The sequence below is a fragment of the Neolamprologus brichardi genome, chromosome 15, assembly GCF_056152115.1.
Source record: "Neolamprologus brichardi isolate AB-2024 chromosome 15, ASM5615211v1, whole genome shotgun sequence".
Classification (NCBI taxonomy): Eukaryota; Metazoa; Chordata; class Actinopteri; order Cichliformes; family Cichlidae; genus Neolamprologus; species Neolamprologus brichardi.
In genome coordinates, this window is record NC_142118.1 from 33324485 (window position 1) to 33347306 (window position 22822).

The window sequence follows — 22822 nt, forward strand, 5'->3', positions numbered from 1 at the left end:
CCTAAGTAGCCACCTGGTATGAGCTGTATATCCAATAAAACCTGTTTGATGACTCAAAAAAAGTAAATCACTTCAGGGTTTCTTTGTGTCAGGGTAGATGGAAGTTTATTTAAAATTTGACTGGAAACCAGTTCAAATTAGATTAAATAACATAAGGTGCCAAAGGTTTGGAAACAGGACCGAAAAATTCCAGCTATCTGGTAGAGTCAGAGAGTTTTTCATGTGAAAATTATTCATTAGCTTTAGCAGCAATAACTTGAAGCAATCATGATTTCATCAGTCTCTCACATCATCGCGGAGGAATTTTGGTCTACCTTTCTTTACAGCGTGGCTTCAGCTCACTGAAGTTTGCAGGCGTTTTAGCGTAGCTCTCTTAAGGTCTGTGCATAAATAGCCAGCATATAACCAAATCGTTAACGCCTCGATTCTTTTCTTTTTCAGCCATTCTGTTATAGATTTGTTGCTGTGCTTGGCTCGCCCCGTTGAATTATCCACTTCTGGCCATAGCTCTCATACACATGGCCTCACATTTGATTCTAGAATACTTTGGTATACGGTGACTGCAATGTGCCCAGGCCCTGTGGCTGCAAAACAAGCCCAGATCATCACTCCTCCTCCACCATGCTTGATAATTGATGTGAGGTGTTTGTGCTGATGTGCTGTGTTTGATTTTTGCCAAACATGATGCCGTACATTGGGACCAAGCTTCTCTACTTTGGTCTTGTCTCTAGGACATCATCCTGGAAGTCGTGTGGTTTATTTAGAGGCAGCTTTGTAAACCCTAAGCTGTACTGCCATGTTCTTTTGATAGAAAAAAAAAAGGCTTTCTCCTGGCAACCATCACAAACAAGTTATACTTGTTTTGTGTTTTGCTAATTGCACTGTTATTGACTTTAACGTCTAACACACTAAGGCCTGTAGAGTTTGAGTTGTAGCTTTTGAGTTTTTTGCAGTTTGCATTGCATAGTCTGACCTTGCGGTGAATTTTCTGGGTAGACTTGCAGATATCTTGAATGTTTTCACTTGTAAATAATGCAAATAATCTTTCTTACTGTAACCTCATCGGCTGTGAGTTTTTCGAAAATGACCCTATAGACATTCTGTTTGCAGTGGTGACCCCTTGTGAGTAAGGGAGCAAGTGAAAGCAGCTTCTTCCGAGCATTTCACTGTCTTACCCTGAGGTGAATTTGCCTGGACGCCCACTCCTGGAAGAATGTGGCACTTTGTCAATACACACCTAAATGCTCCAGACCGGCAAACTGACAAATGTCTGCTTTTATAGAGGTGATGTTTACATTTGCTGATGATCGGTTGTCCTTACCCTTTTAATTAATCACAGCACATGAAGGTATGCTTAGACACGACTGCTCAGAATCCTGTAAAAACTCTGTTTTTCACATGACTTTATGTTAAAGCCTTTAATGAAAAATGGCCCAACTGTATGGGAAATAATGTGCATAGAGACACTAACAGTCGTGAATGGTATGTCAGTGGTAACAAAGTAATTTCACTGAAAATATCTATAAAATTCCACTTAAAGCTGCTGTGAAAGTGCAGAAATGACCAAGCCTGAAAATATGCAATATTCTATCTTTGTTATCAGATAGCTTCAGACACAGACATGCCTCTTTTTGTCAAGGCAAGGTGCTTGGTTACAGTTAGCTTAAAATAAAAGAAAGATTTCAGTTAGTTTTTGGGTCATGGAGATGACGAGATTACGTTTTAAAGAGTAACGTTGTTATTATTATGTGCAGAGGTGTAAGAAGGTTTTATTTTTAGGCCTGGTTGGTCTGAGACTCTAACTTGACACTTCTAATCTTATACATAATGAAGTTTTAAGGTCAGGTAAAAAATAACTAACTACAAAAACACTCGGGAAATAACTGTTGTACATGCAGACTTCTAATGATGACTTTAAATAGATGTGCTGCAGTATAATTAGAGAAACAAAAAGTTGCAGATCTATCTATCTATCTGTGTGTGCGTGTGTGTGTGCGCGCGTGCATGCGTGCGCGTACTAAGCCAAGAGTAAGTGCATAAGTACTGGATGTAGTTTGTGCAGTGGAATGTACCACTATTCAATAAGTTTATCTGGAACGTCCCTCTACAAGGCTCCTAATGGTATACCCCAGCAACATCTTATGCTGCTTTCACGTTTTGTAGGAAATTATCCCCAAGGTATGAATGCAAGCGGCATCTGTAAGTTTACTCGTATTACATCATAAAAGGATAGTTTGCAGGTTTGCAGCACAACTAATCATAAAACATATAAAGGCTGCTCTCTCTATATATTACACTTTTTAATTATTCTTGGTCTATTTGGACAATATTTTCTATGGAACTTAAAAAAGTAACAATGATCTTGCACTGTTGTTATTGTTTACATGGCAGTACACCAGGTTATTAAAGAAATACAGAAAAAATAAACTCTTTTAAACAGGAGAACAAAAAAAAATAGATTCATTTTCCAGTTCATTGCTAATTATTATGATTTAATGATTTTAAAAGGGGGATTGTTGATATCTGCATATTGTCCTGTCTCGTTTACACACAGGTTTACGCGACTATTTTTTCAATATTATGTTAATTTTGCAATTATATGATTATACCCTTCTACACAGAGAGGTATAACCATACATACTAAAAGAATTCAAGCTAAGTTTTGACCTATCTGAAGCCTATATGAAAAGAGTGGCTGTCTCAGGCTAATGTAGGTTATAAATAGTCAAGAAAGAAAGTAGAGAAAAACAGCTTTTAGCAGGTTTCTAGCACATTTGCGTGGTAGGAGTCAGCGTGGTTTGGATTTGTACACCCAGTCTTCAGTGGTGTCAGTTTTTTTTCTTTGCTCTGCTTTTGTAATCTGAGCTGCAGCACCGTCTGTTAGAGTCTTTAGCTGCAGTTATGGCAAACCAACACTTCTCCCCCACCTCTGTTTCAAAATCCCAGGGTCATTAATCATACAGAAAACAGCATGACTGAAAACTTTATTTTATTAATCTGCTACAGGAATGTTGTATTTATTTGGTATCTTTACACGACTCACACTTTCAGTCTTACAAATAATATTACTTTTAGGCCAGCAAGTCTCATTTGTAGTCAGCACTGGGACCACCAAATCGGGGCTGGGTTTCTGACCATAACTGAAACCAATACCTTTGTTTCCACTCTGGGAACTTAGCCAGATCCAGTGCACACTAAAATATTGCCATCAATGTTATCTTTTATGTTATCTTTTTGTGCATGTCCTGGCTAAAGAGAGGTGTTATTATTGGTACAGAATTAGAATAATTAGGACATTAACAGATCCCAAGTTTAGGCAAAGCTGCTTCTATTCTAGTTGTCTATTGTCCAATACACGTGAAAGCACTGAAACTGAAAGACAGCTCTGTTGTGCCGGGACATAAGCCAATAGATTTACATTTATTTATGTTAGCTAATTATTAACAGAACCAATAACTCAGGGGGAAATAAAGACACTAAAACTAAAAATCAGTGTGTTGTGTGGTCTTTGGCTCCAACAATGAGTTTCATGTTAAGTAATCAAGGCTATACTGTCCACTTTAACTGTATCTTTAGCAGCAATTGTCTCTTCTTTGTTTGGCTAGCTGCACTAAAACTAGAAGATCCAGCTGTTGGCCATAATGTTCAGGTTTTAAAGCACTGGATGAGAACAGAGTGGAGATATGGAAAAGAGCTGTTAAATCTTGTGCTGCACACAAAAATTAATATGAATACAGTATACATACATTTTTAAACCATTGCAAATGGGAATATAACTGGACTCAGAACTGTTTGTCAGGCTTTTAGGGGATTGCCACTGTCCATTTTAAACTGTTTTGTAAGAATTAGCTAACATAAGAGAAGCGACAAAAACACAGGTCAGTTAAAAAGCCCTAAAACTTGAGCAGACTTTTGCGGCACTGCGTAGCGAACGTAACGAGCGGCGCTTGAACGCAGCACTTGTCTCCAGCTTCCTCAAGCGCAGAGACACGCAGCGAGCGGACACGGTGTGGACAAAGTACCGCGGGCTGAGAGGCTGTTTTCAGCGGTATCGTTTAACCGACAAGCCGCGAAGGACGTGATGTCCCGGGTGTAGCGCTTTCCGTCAGACCGGAGGATGTAACGGCTGCTCCGGAGATGTTGGAACTGCACGAGGCGGTCTGACTCCGGCTTGAATACAAACGGAACCGCCGAAAAGAAGAAGAAGACGAAGAAGAAGAAGCAGAGACGATGGTGGGGAGAGAAGCAGTATTAGCAGCAGCAGAAGCAGCTGGAGGGGGAGCGGATTTCACATCAAGTCGAGCTTATGTTTTTTGAAACCAGCATAAACTTTAAACGAGGGGTTATGCAAGAAAATCCTCCAGCATGTCGGATCCGATTCACTGGTCTGCGGTGCCGAGCCAGAGCAAGTCCCCTTTTGTTTCGGTGTCGCTACTGAAGCGCTCGAAGAGGTACTTATCAGAAGTTGACATACCAGAGGCTGAAACTAGCCCACATAGCTATTTAGTCTTTAAAAGCTACCACATACGATTACATTAGTCTTCCCTAACTCACTCAAACGTCTCCGTTTACGTTTAACAACACGAGCTAGCTGCTGCTTCAGAGCAGCAACCCGATCGCTTGAACGTTAATCCAGTGTTTGCTCTCTGTTACTCTTTTGTTTTTGTGGTTATGAAGAAAACATCGTATCTGAAGCTGTTTGCAGATAATACTGGCTATAAAGCCAATATTCTCAGAGGCAGGAGCTTAAAATAATAGGCGCGGTGTGCAGTTTCCTTTGTTGAAATTGGATGTAGCATGACAGCAGGTCTGCATGTGTTTGTCAGTGGATGCTCTTTGCAGCTGGCACATAAAGCTGTGTTGCTAGACTAAATAATAAAATTATATGTGCGGATCTCTGTTTAGATTGGTGTGCTGCACGTTGGATTTGGGATTAGGGTTATAATGACTGCCTGGAAGTCATATTTAGGTGTAATGTATTGTGTTTACTGTTGGTTGACTGGAGATAAGGTCTGCAGTCAGCACCTGTTAACTTCCTTGTGCAGGATGTCACACAGGATCACTAGTGATTAGTGTCAGTCAGTGATATGCTCTCCAGAACGTGCCGGCACAGTCTGAAAAAGCCCCTCTGGCTATCAAATACTTTAAATGTGCAGCTGGACATCATAGATATTGAGATTTTTTTTATCAGTGCAGCCAGAAGTTATTTAATCAGGTGACTTTTCTCAATTCATCTTGTGGGCTCTAAAACATCAGAAGGTATTTGCTTCATTTTATCTGCATCATAAATTTGGAACGGAGTGCTTGGACCAGCAACTTTGAAATGTCGAATTTCCTCCTTTTAGGGGATTATTTAGCATTCCCTCCTTTTTCCTTCTGAAGCACACACACAGTGGTGGACATCTGTTGACCAAGCTGGGCCGGCGGCTGCGGTCAGCGTGCACACACCCCCCTTCAGGCTTGAGTCCGGTGACAGAAGGGCATCCTTTTTGGATTGTGGCTCTCATGAGTTTTCTCTCTTGATCTGTCATGCTGGTGTGTCATGCATTTGCCTGCAGATTACAGTTGTAGTTACGTAAACGCGTCTCAAGGCAGAGGTGCTCTGAAGGCGGAAATTATCTCACTGGTTGAGTTAAATTCCAGTGGGCAGAGAAAAAAAACAAAACACATAAAAAACGCTGTGGTTCTTAACGCTCATCTGTACTGGGCTATGAATGCTGTGTTTTTGGTAAGTGTTAAAAAAGGAAAGAGGAAAAAAATAACAAAGTCAAGAAAGAATTAGCTCATCAATAGTATTAGGTTAACACGAGCTAGGTGGAGATATTGAGCTTGAAAGGATGTGCAGCAGGTTAGGGTGATTAAAGGACCAGAATGGAAATGTAATAACGAGTGAATGGAGTGTGCAGAGAAGTTAGGAGTACTTAAAGGGCCTAATGAATGAAGGAACTGAGAGATTGAGGACAGATCGAGGAAAGCAAGTGAATAAGGAAGTGAAGAAGATTAGTGAGGAGAAGTGAGGGCAGAGGTGAAGGAAGATTAAGAGTGAAAAGGTGGTTACGTAAGCATGTCCAGCTGGCATACCTGTAGAGGTATGCAGATGTCCAGGAGAGAGGGCAGTGGCATTTTTAACCAGGCTGGTAATTACAATCTTGGAGAGCAAGAGGATGCCTGGATAACTGATAAGAAGTGTACTGATACCGATTTTCTAGAATCATGTGCAGGACTGTAGTAATACTATCAGCCATACTATCAAGATATGGTGAAAGAGTCGTTAAAGGTCGATAAGAAGAGAAGCAGCACTATGGCTTCATGCTGAAAAAGAGCACGTTTGATCTGAGGGTGCTGATGAAGAAGTGTAGAGGTCAGAAAGATGCTCTCTAATGCATCCATCAGAGTATGAATGTTAGACAGAAAGCACTTAGGTGTGGAAAAAAGTGGTTGCATAATTGGGTGAATGAGGCATGTTGCATAAAGCGCTTTGAGTGCTCCAGTAGAGTAGAAAAGCACTATATAGGAACCAGTCCATTTACCATTTGAGGACTGTTTGAAGATGGTGGCACTGACAGGAAGACAAGCAGAGCTAAAGATGGAGAAGATTGGTATCAGAGGGACAGTTCAGGTTGACAGACAGAGAGACAAGGTTGAGACGGTTTTGGACATCTGCAGAGGAGGGCTAGTGGAATTATTTGACTAAGGATGTTGGAGATGGAGCTGCCAGGAAGAAGGAAAAAAGGAAGACCTCAGAGGAGGCTCATGGATGTAGGGATGGAGGACATGCAGAGGGTTGGTGCGACAGAAGAGGATGCTGAGGATAGGGTGAGAAGGAGGCAGATGATCCGCTGTGGTGACCTCTGAAGACAGCAGCCGAAAGAAAAAAATGATAATAGGTCATTCAGCTGAAGGACTGTTGAGCTAATTTCATTGCAAGGCGTCAATCGTCCGTCTACAATTTTCAAGACTTGCTAGTTCTCCTACAGCATTGGTCACAATTGATCATCAAACGGGTCTTCTCTCAAACTGTGGTATAGATCAAGGTCACATTTGTTATTTTCTGTGCAGTAACCTGTGAATTGTGGTGATACATTGGTATTCTGTTTATTATTTACTCGCCTGACAGCATTGCTACTAGTATTAGCATTTAAATATTGGAAACTTATTGTTTAAAAAGGGATCTACTTTCTTTAGTTTCTTTCTCTCATATGATCTTGAGAAATACTAATAAAACGAACAGATGCAACATATGACTAAACAGAATGCTAAACACCCTTCTAACCTTGCACAAAAGACAGTACAGTAGATCATTTTCAGACCCATTTGGTCAATAATCGCCAAACACAGTGTTGTTTATTGGTTGTGTTTAAACCAGTAAAAAATTAAGCCTCAGGCTGAAGATATATGGGTCCAGAGAATAAATGATCTTCAGATGACCTAAAGTGCAGGTCTTTCTGTGTGGAGTTTGCATGTTGGTGCCATGTCCACATGGTTTTACTCAGGCTTCCCACCACAGTCACAAGCCACGCATGTTAGGTCAGCTGATGATCCTAAATTAGGCGTGGGTGTGATGGTGAGCGTGAATGTCGCTCTGAGTTAGCCCTGTGATAGGCTGGCACCCTGCAGTAGATTTGCAGCAATGTCTGAAAAAGGTCTTTTTGCTAATTAACGATGGAAATTCCTGCCTTTAAAACAAACAGGCGATTGAAAGAAACAGTAAAAAAATACTGAAATGAAATTAATAATGTCAGGACATCCTAAAGATGGTAAACACCGACAACAAATTTTGACGTGTTTTTCAGGAATATTGCTATGTTTGTTTTGTTTAATAATACGTAGTTATATGAGGATTGCGCACTGGACATCCATGTCCTATCTCCACAGCACCATTTACCCCCATTTCTCCTTCCAGTGTGCACACAAAACAGACATGTTTTGGTGTTACTCTGTGTTTTTTCAACCGTCACAGCTTGGAAGATAACGGTCTGCTACGATAGAGGTCAAGTGTCTGCTTAATCTCCTCAGAGTTACACTGTCATGAGCCTTTTGTGTCGACAAGCTGCTGCTCAACACACATACTTAAAGCCAATCCGAAACACTGGAAGACTCAGATGACTCAGACCTGTAATTATAGGTGGAAGAAGTCAGGGCAGCAGCGATTACGCTCACTTTGAAGGAAACCAACAGGTTATTATTTTCTGGCATTGCCATATCGTTCTTCCCGTCAGTTAAAAGAGCTGCTGGTATTATCAGTGTGTTTCATACAGTGCTCTGTGTTAAGGTGTGGAGCTGCTGTCATTATTTTAAAAGTGAGAATGTTGCAGGTTTTAAAGGGACCTTGTTGAGGACATAATGAGAAGAAATAAAGCTTTGTTATTCACTGATCATGAACGTAACACAGCAACTAATTTGTCAGCATGCTACCACACCTGCAGGGCACAGATTACCCTACTGAGGCCAATGTTAGGTTATTTTCATCTGCAGAATACAGCAGTCACTTAGTATTCAAACTACTACAGAACCACTTGTATATAAATTGTGATGGCAGATGCAGATAAGTGATATGTTTTGACTGTGACAGGCTGTTGAGGTTTCTCTTTTTGCTGTTTGTGCTCCAGCTGTCGCAGCAGCAACAGGAAGAGCCTCGGTGTCGGGACACCGTCGCCTACGCTTTCCCGGCCGCTCTCCCCACTTTCACTCCAAACTGGTAAGACCTGTTTCAGTGTTTTCCAAAATCTCGGCACTGCACCGGCCAGTCAAAGCGATGAAAGAATGAACTGTTGCTATAGAAGCGTTTGCTTTGCTTGCTTCCATCTCACCTTACCAGCGTTGAGAAGAAGGATGTTCAGAGTTGTACGACCCCAGTCCCAAAAAAGTGCTGCGTAAAATGTACATAAATTCATAATGCAATGATCTGCATATCTCAAAAACACAGTAGAACATAGAAAATGTCAGATTTTTAGAGTGAGACATTTTACTGTTTCATGGCAAAAAATGAGAGCTTATTTTGAATTTGATGGCAGTGACGTATTTTAAAAGAGCTGGGACAGCAGCAACATAAGGCTGGAAAAGTAAGTGGTACTAATATGAAGAAGCTGGAGGAACATCTCGTAACTAATTAGGGTCATTGGCAAGTAACACGATTGGGTATAAAAAGAGCATCTTAAAGTTTCCCTGAAACAAAGATGGGCAGAGGTTCATCATTTGGCAAAAACCGCATCTAGAAATTGTGAAAGAATTTCTTAATAATGTTCCTCAACCTAAAATTACATAGACTTTCAAATATATCATCATCTACAGCAGCGGTCTCCAACCTTTTTTGCGCCACGGACCGGTTTATGCCCGACAATATTTTCATGGACCGGCCTTTAAGATGTCGCGGATAAATACAGCAAAATAAAACAAGTACCGGTACCAAAAAAAGAAAATTTATTCATAACGCACGTGAAAAGACCAAGAAAAACCGAGTAAACATAAAAACGATAACTAAATAACGCTAGAAAACCGATAAAAACCCTGAAAACTATACATTTCACACCTGAGCCTCAACTCTCGTGGCCCGGTACCAAACGACTCACGGACCGGTACCAGTCCGAGGCCTGGGGGTTGGGTACCGCTGATCTACAGTACATAATATCGTCAAAAGAGTCAAAGAATCTGGAGAAATTTCTGTGTGTAAGGCAAAGGTAAAAAAATCAATATTAGATTCCTGCGATCTTCTGGCCCTGAGCCAGCACTGCTTTAAAAACAGGCATGATTCTGTCATGGAAATCACTACATGGGCAAAGCCATATATGAACACGATTGAGAAACAACGCTGTCTTCTTTGGGACAAAGCTCATTTAAAATGGTTTGGGCCAAAGGGGAAAGCTGTTTTGTGATCAGATAAATCATAATTTGAAATTATTTTAGAAATCCATGGAACTTGCACATCTGGAAAGGCACCATCAGTCTTAAAAAGTATTAACAAGTTTTAAATCAGCATTTGCTTTCATCCAGAGTACATCTTTCTCCTACAATCACTTGCTTTTCATAGTACAAGAGCTGGGTGCTGGACTGACCGGCCTGCAGTCCAGACCTTTCATCACTGGAAAATATTTTGTGCATCATGACATGAAAAATACACTGAACAAGAGTCAAGAGTGTTGAGCAAACATAATCCTGTATCAGACAAGAACTGGAAAACTTTGCTCTCCCAAAAGTCCAACAGCTGGTGTCCTCAGTTCCCAGACGGTTTCACACTGTTGTTAAAAGAAGAGCAGATGCTACTGTTACGTTCTTAGTCTAGGCGTGTATTGAACGCAACAAGAAATTGGCCCCACTCACGCACCACCCAAGAAAGAACACAAACAGTAGTATCTTTTAGAGTGCTAAGCAGCCATTTATTTGCTTCAGCAGTGAGCAGTGCCAAAAATAACAAACAAAACTCCCTAAAGGTCCCTAAGCTTTCCTACACAAATGAAAAGCAACCAAAAGTGGTAAATATGGCCCCCTCCAAACTTTTGGTGATGTGTTGCTGCTCAAATTTAAAATGACCTTGTATTTTTCTTTGATATATTCCATATCGGCGTGTTTCTGTCGTGAAAGACTGCCGACCACTTATTTGTTTGTATTTCAGACTATTCGACTAGTCTACAAGTCTGAAAAATACTGACTACAACCGTTAATTTTCTACATCAAGTACTGCAGAACAGCATTTGTTCACCCAGCTGGCATCTGTATTGCTTCCCACCTTAATTATTTTCAGCCTAACATCACAGATAGACAGATGGGGGCTGCTGTTTGCCAGGGTTGAATTCTCGTCTTGTCTTCTAAAAAAAAGAAAAAAAAGAAAGAAGAAGAATCACTGTTGAGTCTACAAATAACAGAACTTAGTGAAGAACTAGTTTTAAGTTGTATCTTTAACACTTTGTTACGAGCTGCCTTGTAACAAACACAATATGTTCTAATTTCTTTAGATGAATTTATGAAAAATACCAAAGATAACTCAGTTTGAAGGCCATAAAATAGCAATTTCCATGAAATTGTAACATAGTTAAGGGACAGGAGATACTGAGATGCTTGATGTTGCCTTCCTGCTTTCGAAATCAGTGGCAGATGCTCTTAAGCCTCGAATGCAATGAAGCAGCAGGAAAAAATAACGTTCATATCCTCATAACAGCTGTATGTAGCTGTGCTTCCTTTTGAACTCAATCACGCTAAGGATGAGCTAATAATGGAGTGCAGTCGCACTCTAATTGGGCACTCAACACTCGCATGTAAACACACTATGGTCTCTAGTGTACCCAAATCTGCAGACTCAAACAAAGCCAAGCAGGATGAAGCTTCTCCATGAATTGAGAGCGTTAGTAGCAACATCAAAATGATATGTTGGACCATTCGTGCTAGCTTTGCACTGATGATAGGTTACTGCACAGACGTGATGTTATCTGTTTTCCGTTCCATTTTCTCGTATGTTATTACAGTGCTAACTTTTATTTATTTATGTTTTTATGTCTTTCAGCCGCCAGCAGTCCTTTAGACAGTCCACGCAATGTGTCGACCAGTGCCTTCCTCAACTTTCCATTTGCCCGAAGGTATGTCGGCAATGCTTCTTAAAAATTGTTCCCCTGGAGTTTAGTGTTTACCTTATTGCTGTTTTTAATCATGCTTGTATTCTGTTGGATGATGGACATTAATCAGCATCACTGCTGTTAAGAAAAAGCCACATGTTGAATGTGGCATAAATACCGCAATGAAACTTAAAAGTAAAAAGCTTATGTGTCATTCGATTAAAAGTCTGAACCATAAAATCCATCATATTACACTTGTATACAAAGTAAAATCAGCACAACAACAAGTGAGTATTTTTAAAGATATAATTAAAATCGCTTTATGATGTATTTTTGAAGTTCCTCGAACTGGCAACTCTTACAGTGAAGGTTGTTGGGATTGTGCTGGTAGAGGATGATGTCAAGGGTCAACAGTGGTCAAAGCTAATGGTGCTAGCACATCAGTCAAGTCAACTTTAGTCTGGTTTTCCCCTTTTAAGAAGAAGAAACCACCTGTCAAAGGTTTCTTCTTGTTGAAAGAAAGCTTTTCTTTCCCACTACACGTAGGGGGTCGTGTAGTTGTTGGTGTTTCTTACTAATATTTGAGGGTCTTTACATTGTCTCCCCTGACGATATGTCCTCTAAAGCAGCTGTTGATTTGAATTGGTACTATATAAATAAAACTGAATTGAGTTAGGTAGTTGTTTTTTGATCTCTGAATCACTTGGGCCATTGTTTAGCCTTACGTCTTTGTGATTTATTACTGTGAATCCAAATCAGATAAGTACACACTTAAAAAAATGACTTTAAAAAAAAAAAAAGGGTTTCCTGAGAAATTAGTATCCTGGAGCAGAGGCAGACGGTCTTCATAAAAGCAGTGAGAGGGAAACAGCAGAAAGGTGACTGAGGCTGACTCAGCCGGGAGCGCTCCCCACCATCCTTAACGCTGCAGACTCCTCGGCAGGATGAGTGAAGTCAGATGGAGGGTACCCCCCCTTACTCACGCATCATTCAGCCCGGTTCCCATGGCAACATGCTTGTCTCGCTCCAGGCGTGCGTAGCCGACAAGTGAGGCAGTACCTTAAAGACACCCGAGAACAATCATTAAAAACTTATAAGCAGGTTCAGGTGCTGAGGACTGCTCTGAGAACACATCATAGCTTACCAACAAAATAACAGGCACTAGGTAAATATTTATTCATTAAATATTTAGATTTCCTCCTAAGCCAGTCAAATTAAAGGTCAGTTAATGTCTTTTTTTTTTTCTTTTAATTTCATATACACAGGAATGGCCCTCAACTTATCTTGATATGCTGAACTTAGACTTGACTCTAAATTCATGCCGACGACAGAAATAAATTGTTGTGCAATCCTTTTCTTATTATCTCATCTTGTGTCATATATCTACTCCTAACCGTCACTGTGCTGCAATAAAATACACTCACAGCCATGAAGAGAACTCTGTTTGTTACTGCGTGAAGCTCTGGTTGTCCTGTTGTCACCGTTTAATGAGACCCTTTTAATGGAAGAAGAGATGTCATGAGTATAATCCGTCTGCTGTTGTTGTTTTTGTGGCAGTCAAAGCTTTTTATTAATTTACTAAATCTGTCCCGATCTATTTAACACTATTTGTCAGGGTTCTATGCTTTTCTCTTAAGGGGGGAAAAAGGCAACGAGTTTCTGCTACTTTATACTACAGACGCCTTTGCAGTATTTTTGTGTGATTTGATGAACTAAAGCGTGTTGATGCTGGTGATTTTCCTTTGGCTCAGGCTAAAACTCTCTGCCTAAGCAGGAAAAGCCCTGCTCTTGAAGTTTGCCACTCAGCCAATGCAGCTGCACTTAATTCTCCATACAATCTGTGTGAAAGTTTAGTGCAGTCCTTGCATCATTTCTCTGCGTGCAAATGCCAAATAACATAAACATACTCCCACCGCCACCCTTTTTTTTTTGCAGCTGTACAGTCCAATCTGCAGGTTCGTTCTTTCCAGCTTTGAAGTGAAGGGCTCTTCCTGTTATGTAACACACATCCTCAAATTAATTTAGTTTGCTCTCCACTCTTTGTATCTGGACAAATGAAAAGTGGCAAGGAAGGCAACATTGTCAGTACTAATCCCTCAGCTGAATGCCAGAGGTCACAGGTTCATTTGTGCAAGACTCTTAAAACTCACTGAAACTCACTTCTCTGCTTTTCTCTTTCTTGTTTTTTTTTCCTGTCCTTCTTTCTGTTGCTGTCGTGATCGCAGCCACTTGGCTCGCGCGGACAGGTAGCTTCTTTTCCAATTCTTGCACCCTGTCTTTTCGTCTAAACTTGTCTTTTCTGTTGTTTGTTTTACACAAAAAATATTCGTCCTTCATACATTCTTATTGCTTGATTATTGAAATCAAGTGATGAGAGAAAATGAGGGAGGGAGAAATGGGCCTTTTATATTTTTAGATATATATATGTGGGGGGAAAAAGACATAAATTTCATGCTCATGTAGTCACAGGACACCTCCGTTGTCTGTTATGTAACAGGTTTCACATATGAAATGCTATGAAATGCTAACTAATGCCTATGCCGCTGAGGCTTATGTAACGTGCATGTCTGCTTCCCTCAGAGCCGAGGGCCGACGATGGTCCCTGGCGTCTCTCCCTTCGTCTGGCTATGGAACCAATCCGCCGAGCTCCACCGTCTCGGTAAGACACCCGGAAAAATGGCGCCATCGTCCCCCGGTCACAACATGGCAGCCAGGCGATTCTAACACCTCACTCAGCCCAAATAGCACATTGGTTTATGCAATAAGGGACAGTGAATGCCAAGACTGATGATGACAAACCGCTAATTGTTTTCCTCCATCGTCTGCTTCAGTGAGTCATTCTCCAAGTCTGTGGAACTCGGTGTAAGAAGTAACACACACACACAGTCTGTGTGGATGCATATTAATGAGGAGATGAGGGGAAGGAAATTTCAATAATTTCAGGAACTTTTTATTTTTTTTGACCGCCTTTATTAAAAACACAAAACATCATAACATCACATTAACAGTACACTGAGACATTAGTGTTTGGTAGCTTTAAACAGCATTTCTGAGCAACAGGATGTCACAGTGATTCAACCAGATGTTTTTAAAAGACTGCGAATTGTCTTATTGCAGAATAAAGCCGTAATTGTATTTACTGGATGATGTCACCAGACGGCAGTCAGATGAACAGTTCGTAATGGCGGCAGTCTGCCAAGTCTTATAAAGTCTGCTGTGTGAAGCTCTAATAAGGAGGTTTATTGGGCCGACCCGGGCATAGCCCCAGAGGTTAGTGGGGACAAAGGGGCTCTTCAGTGGCCCCCGCTGCCCTCTTTATACTGAGGCTTTAGAAAGAGACTTCGCAGATGCTGTCCCTCTGGCCCCGTTCTGTTCACGACACATGGAGCGCAAAATGAAACAGATTGCCGGCAACAGACACCATCCCCTATTTAGCTTGAAAAGATGTCACTCTCTGCCTCGGTAGACATGGAAGATAACTACAAATAATAATGCCTCTGTAGGCTTTTGTTTTTTTGGTCACCTAAATTCATATACAATGTGAATTTGGATTTAGGGCAAATCTTCACAGGTGCCTGATCTATTTTATGGGAATGCATAAGTGGAATATTCTGATCTGAAAGATGCTATGTGGAATTATTTTACATCACTGAGTTCATTCGTTATGTCTTTTAAACAATTATAACCTTTCAGTGTGTTGTTTTTCAGCTGGTCTGAAAAGAAACTAGACCCTTACGTTTCATAGCATATCACAGATCTTTCCAGATTTAGTTACTCTCACTGAAGTAGTGCATCCATCCATCCATCCATCAGTATCCAGTTCAGGGTTGCAGGTGGCCTGGAGCCTATTTTAGCTATCATAGTGCAAGAGGCAGGGTACACCTCGGACAGGTCGTCAGTTTGTTGTAGAGCCAGTAAAATACAAAGAATAAAGATTGTCCAAGCAGAAAATCACAGTACTGCAAAGGAAAAGAGCACCTTCTCATGGGAGAGCAGGGTTTGAAAACGCAAAAGCCAAAACGCAGCACATGCGTAGGCCTGTGCTTGCCTTGTAAGACGAGCTTAGCTTTAATTTAATTTTTTCCCCTTCTATGATCCTTTAAGTCAGGCTCACAATGCAGAACCAATTTCAGTTTGCTGTTGTCCTTTGCTTTGCCCGACTTGCCTGAACCCGTTTGTGATCTTCAGTCTTAACAGCCTACCTTGTTGAGTGATGCCACCTGATAAGCAGGACCGACAAATTGCAACATTAGTTGTTTTTCTTCTTTTGCGAAAGCAGCCCGCAGTGGTTACAGGGCCGATGCTGCGTATAGCAACATGTAAAGCTGGCTTAGCTTGCTCTTACTAATCGTGAACACAGCAGCAAATCTTTGTCAGTTTGGGAAGCTGTTGGGCTTTTGTAGTGTTGAGGTGAAGATCCTTTCTCAGGGATTTTCAGTCTTAAGTCATTTTTGAGTTCATTTAAATATTTTCCCACTCTTTAGAAGCACTGCACAAGATGATGGGTCGGAAGTAAAGATTTGGATACTTTAACATTTATTCACATGTCAAAACAAGTAGCTCAGAAGGGCTGAAGAGACACTGCTTGTTGTTTTGGTTAAATCAGCCTCAAAAGAAGCTCAGTATGTTTAAATGTGAAAATAGATGTATTTTTCTTATTTGATGGATTCCAAGAAACTTGATTCTTTTCATCTGGACGCAGAGTTTTTAGCGGGAGAAACTTCCGCTCATGACAATTTGCATATTAATGATGATGAAACTGACCTCACGACCCATTGTTAGTCAATGGTGCCAGTTTCGGTCACTACGTAGTGTTTATGAGGTTGGGGAAACCTGCAGTCAGCTGCAAGTCACTTGGATGAGTGATAAAACGTTTCTCCCACTGAAACCGCAACATGCAGATGAACAGAATCAACTTTCTGGGGTTTGTTTACCTTGATGATTGAACACCCTTCAAGACATTTGATTAATTTCTTTCTGTGTGCGCAGTCCTCCTCCTCGTCCCAGGAGCGTCTCCACCAGCTTCCCTACCAGCCGACACAAGACGAGCCTCACTTCATCTTCAAGCACTTCCGCAGCACAGACAGCATAACAGACGAGGACGGACGGCCCTCGCCGGTGGTACGACCGCGGTCTCGGAGCCTCAGGTGGATAATTGACACAGAACTGAACAAACTAAAAAAAACGTGCAATTAAACTTTGTTTAGGGTAACCATTTTTAGTTATTTATTCAGTTACTGAAAACATAAAGTGTAAAGTAAGGACAGGATCCCTATTTTAAGACGACCTTCTGACACCGAAGGAAGGATCCACACGGAGATGGGAGAACCTCTCACAGCCTTCTGTCTGTTTTGTTCAGATTGTTTCTTGTTCTACCATCAAATTAAAAACATGTAATGTTTCACACAGATTAAATGCAGTAATCCGTCCGAACGGATTAACTACCTACATTTCAGATTAACTTTGGACAGCGACTACAGAACACGAGCGCCGTTGTATCATTTATAGACTGTCAGATTTGAAGACGCCGTGAAGCGCCAGTTTTGGCACCTCAGCTGCCTCCGATTGATCGCACATGCCCGTTGGCCGGCAGGCAGGTGGAGATCTGACTGCAGAGCTGTGCGTTTTTTGACAACTTTTGTCTGTTGGCTCTGCTCCGTGCTGTTTGTGCAGTGCCTGAGTGCTCTGTGTTCTGGCACCATGGTGTGCCGCGCGTGGGCGTGCTAGCTAACAGAGCGCCTCGGGGATCATCGTCTCATAGCTGCTGAACTGTAGTCGAGGGTGGTGGGTGTCTGATGCGGCGAACTGCAGCGAGCTTTGCAGCAGTGTGTGTTGGGCAGAAGCCATCCAGTAAAACAGAGGCTTCTTTTATGACTAGAAAAAAAAAAGACTCTGGGAGTCTGTTTGCAAGTGATAGGTTTTCCCTCCATCTGTTCTGTTTGAAGCTTCATCAAGCAAGATTTCTCTGTAAAAATACACCTTCCCTTTGGCCTCAATGCTGGAGTGGTGCTGCAGCAAGTGACTAATTATTTGATGTCGATGATTCACACAGTTTTGGCTAGAAGAAACCTCTGCTGCTGCCGGTACGGAAGCATCTTAAAGTGAAACATCAAAACCTGACAGTGAAATCCACCTTGATTGGAGCTTAAGCAGCTTAAGAGCCACCAAACCTGAATGTTGTCTCGCAGGCTGACATCAAAAGTATCGTTGATGCTGACCTCAAAACCCTCATTCAGTCACACTCAGGCTATTAGTTAAGAGCCGACGTGTGTGTGTTGGTTGGATTGAACTAAACTGACTGCTGGCCATTTCGAGGGAACTGCGATGGCCTCGATGACATAACCACTCTTCATCGCCATTTAATAGCTTAGAAGAGAAATGCAATGAACTGTGTAGTAGTAGTAATAATAATAATAATAAATGTCTCCGTGTTGATCAGTTGCAATATACTAATTTGTTGTGTTTTGCTTTTTCGTAGCCCGGGCCGATCAAGTGTTTCCTTCGATAATGAGATAGTCATGATGAACCATGTTTACAGAGAACGTTTTCCAAAGGTACGTACAGGATATCTGTAACTTTGCATTCTCAACGAAGACATATTCAAACCAGAAACACACTTTGCATTTCTCCTGTCGTTGTGTGGAGCGTCCTGAAGCCTTTTTGGGTTTTGGTTTTGTTTCAATGAGGAGAAATGCTTTTAAACAAGCTTTTAAAGCCCACTTTTCAACATTTGGAGAAATTATTTTTAATTTGCTGTAGAGAGGGGTTAAAAAATGATTATCAGTGCTCGTTTAATTGTTCTAACTCTGTGTTTGTGTGCTCCCTGCAGGCCACAGCCCAGATGGAGGAGCGCTTGTTGGAGATTGTCACACATTACTCTCCAGACAGCTCCCTCCGGCTGGCTGACGGGGTGTTGGGCTTCATCCAGCACCAGTTGGTAGAGCTGGTCAGAGACTGTCTGGATAAGTCCCAGAATGGCCTGGTTACCTCTCGTTACTTTGTTGAGCTGCAGGAGAAGCTAGACAAGCTGCTACACGAGGTGAGAATTCCTCGATCTGACACTGCTGAGGTGTATCTTCTAGGAAGCTCAGGGGTAACTGGCCACCACCAGTATTTTGTCATTAATTAATTGAATCCATTTTTGGAACAAAGTTGTCACATGACAAAATGTGGAAGAAGTAAAGACCTGTGAATGCTTTCCAGTTACACTGGAGGTTTTGCAGGACTGATGAGAGAAGCGGTGCAGGCCAAATGCTCTCTCTGGTTTTAAGCAGTAGCTGATGAACTGATGCTGAACTCTTTAATTCGGGTGTGACGATGTTATGAAAGAGGATTGATCGAGCCCCGGTGAAATGTGCAATCAGCCATGCCTCTCCACTGATAGCCAACGGCACACACAATAGATCTCTTAGTGGAAATTTTCAGTGATGCTGAGAGGCACTTTTGTCACAGGTCTTATGCATGTTGTGTTAGTTTCTATAGCAACCTCTTCCCGTGTTTCTCTGCGTGCTTTCAGACAGCAGGCACAGCTAACTCTCTGTACTTCCAGCTGAACTGATAAGTCTGTTCCCGCACAGTGGAGCAAATGTCATATATATACACAAACACGCACGACTTGATTTGTGTGCCAAGGCCACTTTGTTAAAAAGGGCAACAGTTTTTCCCAGAAAGTTTTCTCTGGGTCTTTGTCATGCAGTATATGCAGGGAGCCCTGTGACAGACTGGGGACATGTCCAGGGGGTGTCCTGCGTCTCACCCTGTGACAGCTGCGCAGGCTCCAGCCCTCCACGTGGATACACGGCTGCGGTGTTGCCTGAAAAGTGACACATTTTTTATTAATTTGTTATAAAAATCTTGTACATTACAGGAAGCAATGCACAAAAAGTAGCTTTGTGAAAGAAACGCCTGAACAGTGCTCTGGACTAGATTAGAGGTTAGAGATAGATTAGATGAAACTTTATTAATCCCTCGGGTGTGTCAGTTTCCAGTAGCACAGCACCGACAGAAGTTGCATGTTACAGATACAATAAAGGGGAATGAGAGCAAGGATATAAACATAAACATAAAGACTATAGCCTGTTTTAGTAACACTTATTAATAATGATTCACTGCTCTCTATTTCCCATATCTGGACTTCTTCAGGTTTGTGATTGTGCACTGGTCCCATCATAACAATTACAAACTATGCTTAAATTGCATTTAATGCTTTAATGGCTGTGGGATACAAAATGTTTTTCTAGTCTATTTGTCCTTGATTTTATTATCTTGCCTGATGGGAGCACTTTTACACTAATTATAATTTGTGTGTGATGAGTCATGCAAAATTTTGGTGGCTTTTCTGAGACAGTGGGTGTTTGAAGTTCCTGCAGTAAGGAAGCGATTTCCTGGACAACCTTTTTGAACCACCCGGAGAGCTTTCCAGTTTGGGAAAAAAAAAAACGTGTTGTAGCAGTAGCAATTTTATTGATTACATTTGATGTAATGTAAATTCAAGAAGAAGACAAAAACATAAAAATGATACCTTAAGGCAGTGAAAACAAAATAAAAACAAACAAATCAACAACACCTGTAAGGCTGGGTGAATGAAAAGGTTTTAAGTCTGTTTTTGAATTTGTACACAGTTGTAATTGAGCTCAGGTCAGCAGGCAGCTTGTTCCAAAGAACAGGACCACAGTAGCTGAAAGCACCTTCAGCACATTTACATCTGATTCTGGGAACAGTTAAAGGATCCTGAGAGGGCTGACCAGGTGCTAGACAGTAGGATTTCTGTCCGGCATAGAAGGAGGTCATAGGGCACAGTAACAAAAACACTTTTCGATAGCATCATTAATTATCTGATGAAGATATTCCTCTTCATTCCGGGAAATACGTAAAACTTTTACCATTTACCCCCATTTAGGCCTGTTTTGGGCTAACTGTTGATCCTCTGATTCTGTGTCAGAGCCTCCTCTTTCAGCTCAGCTGTTAAGTAGCAAAAATAATGACTGTTTATTGGCTAAATATTTTTGTGTACATTTGTCTTAAAATCCACTTTTCTTTGTCTTCTCATCGATCTGTTCTTTTGTTCGTCAGTGTTGATCACGTGGAACTGTGGGGAATACTGCACTTTGTAGGGTATAGCAGTACTCACTGTAAATATGGATAGCACTAGGCAGTGATTTCAGGGTCAGACATGGCCTGTATCACAGTTACGTACAACAGAAAAGCTTTAACAAGAGTTTAGAGCAGGCAGGAGAAAGCCTGTGACCGTAAGGTTTGAGTAACTGCTGTCTTTCTTAACTTACACATTACTACTCTCACCACCAGAAGGTTAAAATATAATCCACACAAACTTAAGTGTAGGCAGAGATGACGATCACAGCCACTGGAAGCCTGGCAGATTGCGAAAGAGTATCTCATGTTTCAGAAATGCTGGTAGACGGGTGTAGTAGCAACATTTCCTTTAGGGCCGCTTTCTTGAGTCTGTATCCTCATATTTGACAGGTGGCTAAGATTAGTAATGATCTTGTCGTGCAGGAAGCTTCAGTTAGCTCTCATATGACTGGATCACAAATACATAGTGGGCTGTGCTGCTGTATCGTCACCAGAACAGGGTGTTTCTCTGTTATTATAGAAGAAACCGAAAATGACTCACGAAGACTCCGCCCACCCACCGCAGATTATTCTGATAATTGCTCTTCGTTTGAAGCGACGTCATTTTTGATTCTCCTGATTCTATCAGGCGGCGTCCGTTTTCATGTTTTTGTTAAAGCCCTATCAACTTCCTTAGAATTTTTTATTTATTTTTATTTCACTGTTTCCCCATAAAGCAGTGCTCTTGTATTTCTTTTTTTATTTATCTTTTTTTTCAGAGGTGGATGAAATGGTCCTAATAGTGATAAACTGTTCTTGCCTGTTGGATCAGTTAGGGTTCCCTTAGACATATAATCCCTGATGATCCTTTTGGCACATGCAGTTTCTCGATATTAAATGACACTGACACAGTTTTTGCTTTTGTGCACCTCCACGGTGGATTAAAAGCACATGGCTCAAGTTGTGACTAAAATGTAGACACTCGTTCAGCGATTTTAACATTTTCCCCTCATGTTCACACAAATAACTGGTCAAACTTTATCGTAAATGTAAGCCATATTTTTGCCGCTCAGACCCAAACCGTCTGCAGTCCCTCTCTGAAACTGGAAATCTGTGGAGTTGAGTTGAGTCTCCTGATGGCTCCTTGTGTTTTCCAGGCCTACGAGCGCTCTGAAAGTGAAGAGGTTACCGTCATCACCCAGCTAGTCAGAAAGATCCTCATCATAATCTCTCGACCGGCTCGGCTCCTCGAATGTCTGGTAAGCTACCTAAATTTGTCAATCGAATACCAAGTTTCTCAACTCCAACAATCAGCCATTTATTAACACAAATCTGATCTGAGTAGGCAACAAAGCATAGCTTTGTTTAGGTTTTATAGTAGTAAATCAAATGGCATCTGGGATGCCTTTCAGTTTCCCGACACTCTGCATTAATTACACTGCTGTTGGATGCTGGTGACAGGAGTTTGATCCAGAAGAGTTTTACCACCTACTTGAAGCGGCAGAAGGCCACGCCAAAGTCGGCCAGGGAATCAAGACGGACATCCCGCGGTACATCATCAGCCAGCTGGGCCTCACACGCGACCCGTTAGAAGGTAAATTTAATCAGTTATCAAGCAAAGCCTCGCCCCGGTGATGTGGCTCTTATGTGATTTTTTTTTTTAAAGCCTGTTTCAGACATGGGTTAAGTAACATGCTGCCCCGAGTAGGTGATTATTATTATTATTATTATGCTTTATGATACTGCAACAAATACACAGTCCTGACTTAGATGAAGAGCAGACTACATTTTTAAGTGATCGGTGCAGAAATGTTGGAAACCCAAATTAAAGCCTCTTCTTCTTTTATTTCTAGACATGGTACAGCTTGAACAGTATGATGCCAGTCCCTCGCCCTCAGCGTCAGTGTCATTGGAAACAGATGCTACTGTGGAGGTGAACTGACTAATTCAATAAGTTCAAATAATATTACAGACTCAGGCTGAGCTTTATTCAACCATTTGACATGTTAGAAATGAAACACAGCAGGTTAGGTATCAGTATATGCAGCGTGCTACTAAACAATAGCTAAAACAGTATAAATAACTAGAATAAATACAAAAACCAAGTATTGAAATATGCTAAAATACAAATAATGGATCTTAATAAATGTACAATATTGGACAGTGTGTGGCAGGGAAGAGTTCACACTGCCGCTGTTCCCTGCTGT

At 41.3% G+C, this 22822-nt stretch overlaps 1 protein-coding gene across 5 annotated transcripts in view; it reads left to right on the plus strand.

Annotated features, from left to right (window-relative positions):
- Positions 1 to 22822, plus strand: part of mast3b (microtubule associated serine/threonine kinase 3b) — a 35908-nt gene that overhangs the window by 3879 nt on the left and 9207 nt on the right. For 2 of the 5 annotated variants that reach the window (XM_035908244.2, XM_035908246.2), the window contains exons 1-11: positions 3952 to 4451; positions 8610 to 8698; positions 11495 to 11567; positions 13769 to 13789; positions 14124 to 14202; positions 16533 to 16690; positions 18022 to 18097; positions 18373 to 18582; positions 21773 to 21874; positions 22077 to 22209; positions 22469 to 22548. In XM_035908244.2, coding sequence (XP_035764137.2) covers positions 4366 to 4451; positions 8610 to 8698; positions 11495 to 11567; positions 13769 to 13789; positions 14124 to 14202; positions 16533 to 16690; positions 18022 to 18097; positions 18373 to 18582; positions 21773 to 21874; positions 22077 to 22209; positions 22469 to 22548 — 1107 coding nt within the window. In that variant the 5' untranslated portion in view covers positions 3952 to 4365. Of the gene's footprint in view, positions 1 to 3951; positions 4452 to 8609; positions 8699 to 11494; positions 11568 to 13768; positions 13790 to 14123; positions 14203 to 16532; positions 16691 to 18021; positions 18098 to 18372; positions 18583 to 21772; positions 21875 to 22076; positions 22210 to 22468; positions 22549 to 22822 lie in introns of those variants that run through there. The other 3 variants (XM_006792018.3, XM_006792019.3, XM_035908243.2) reach the window with 2 other exon arrangements.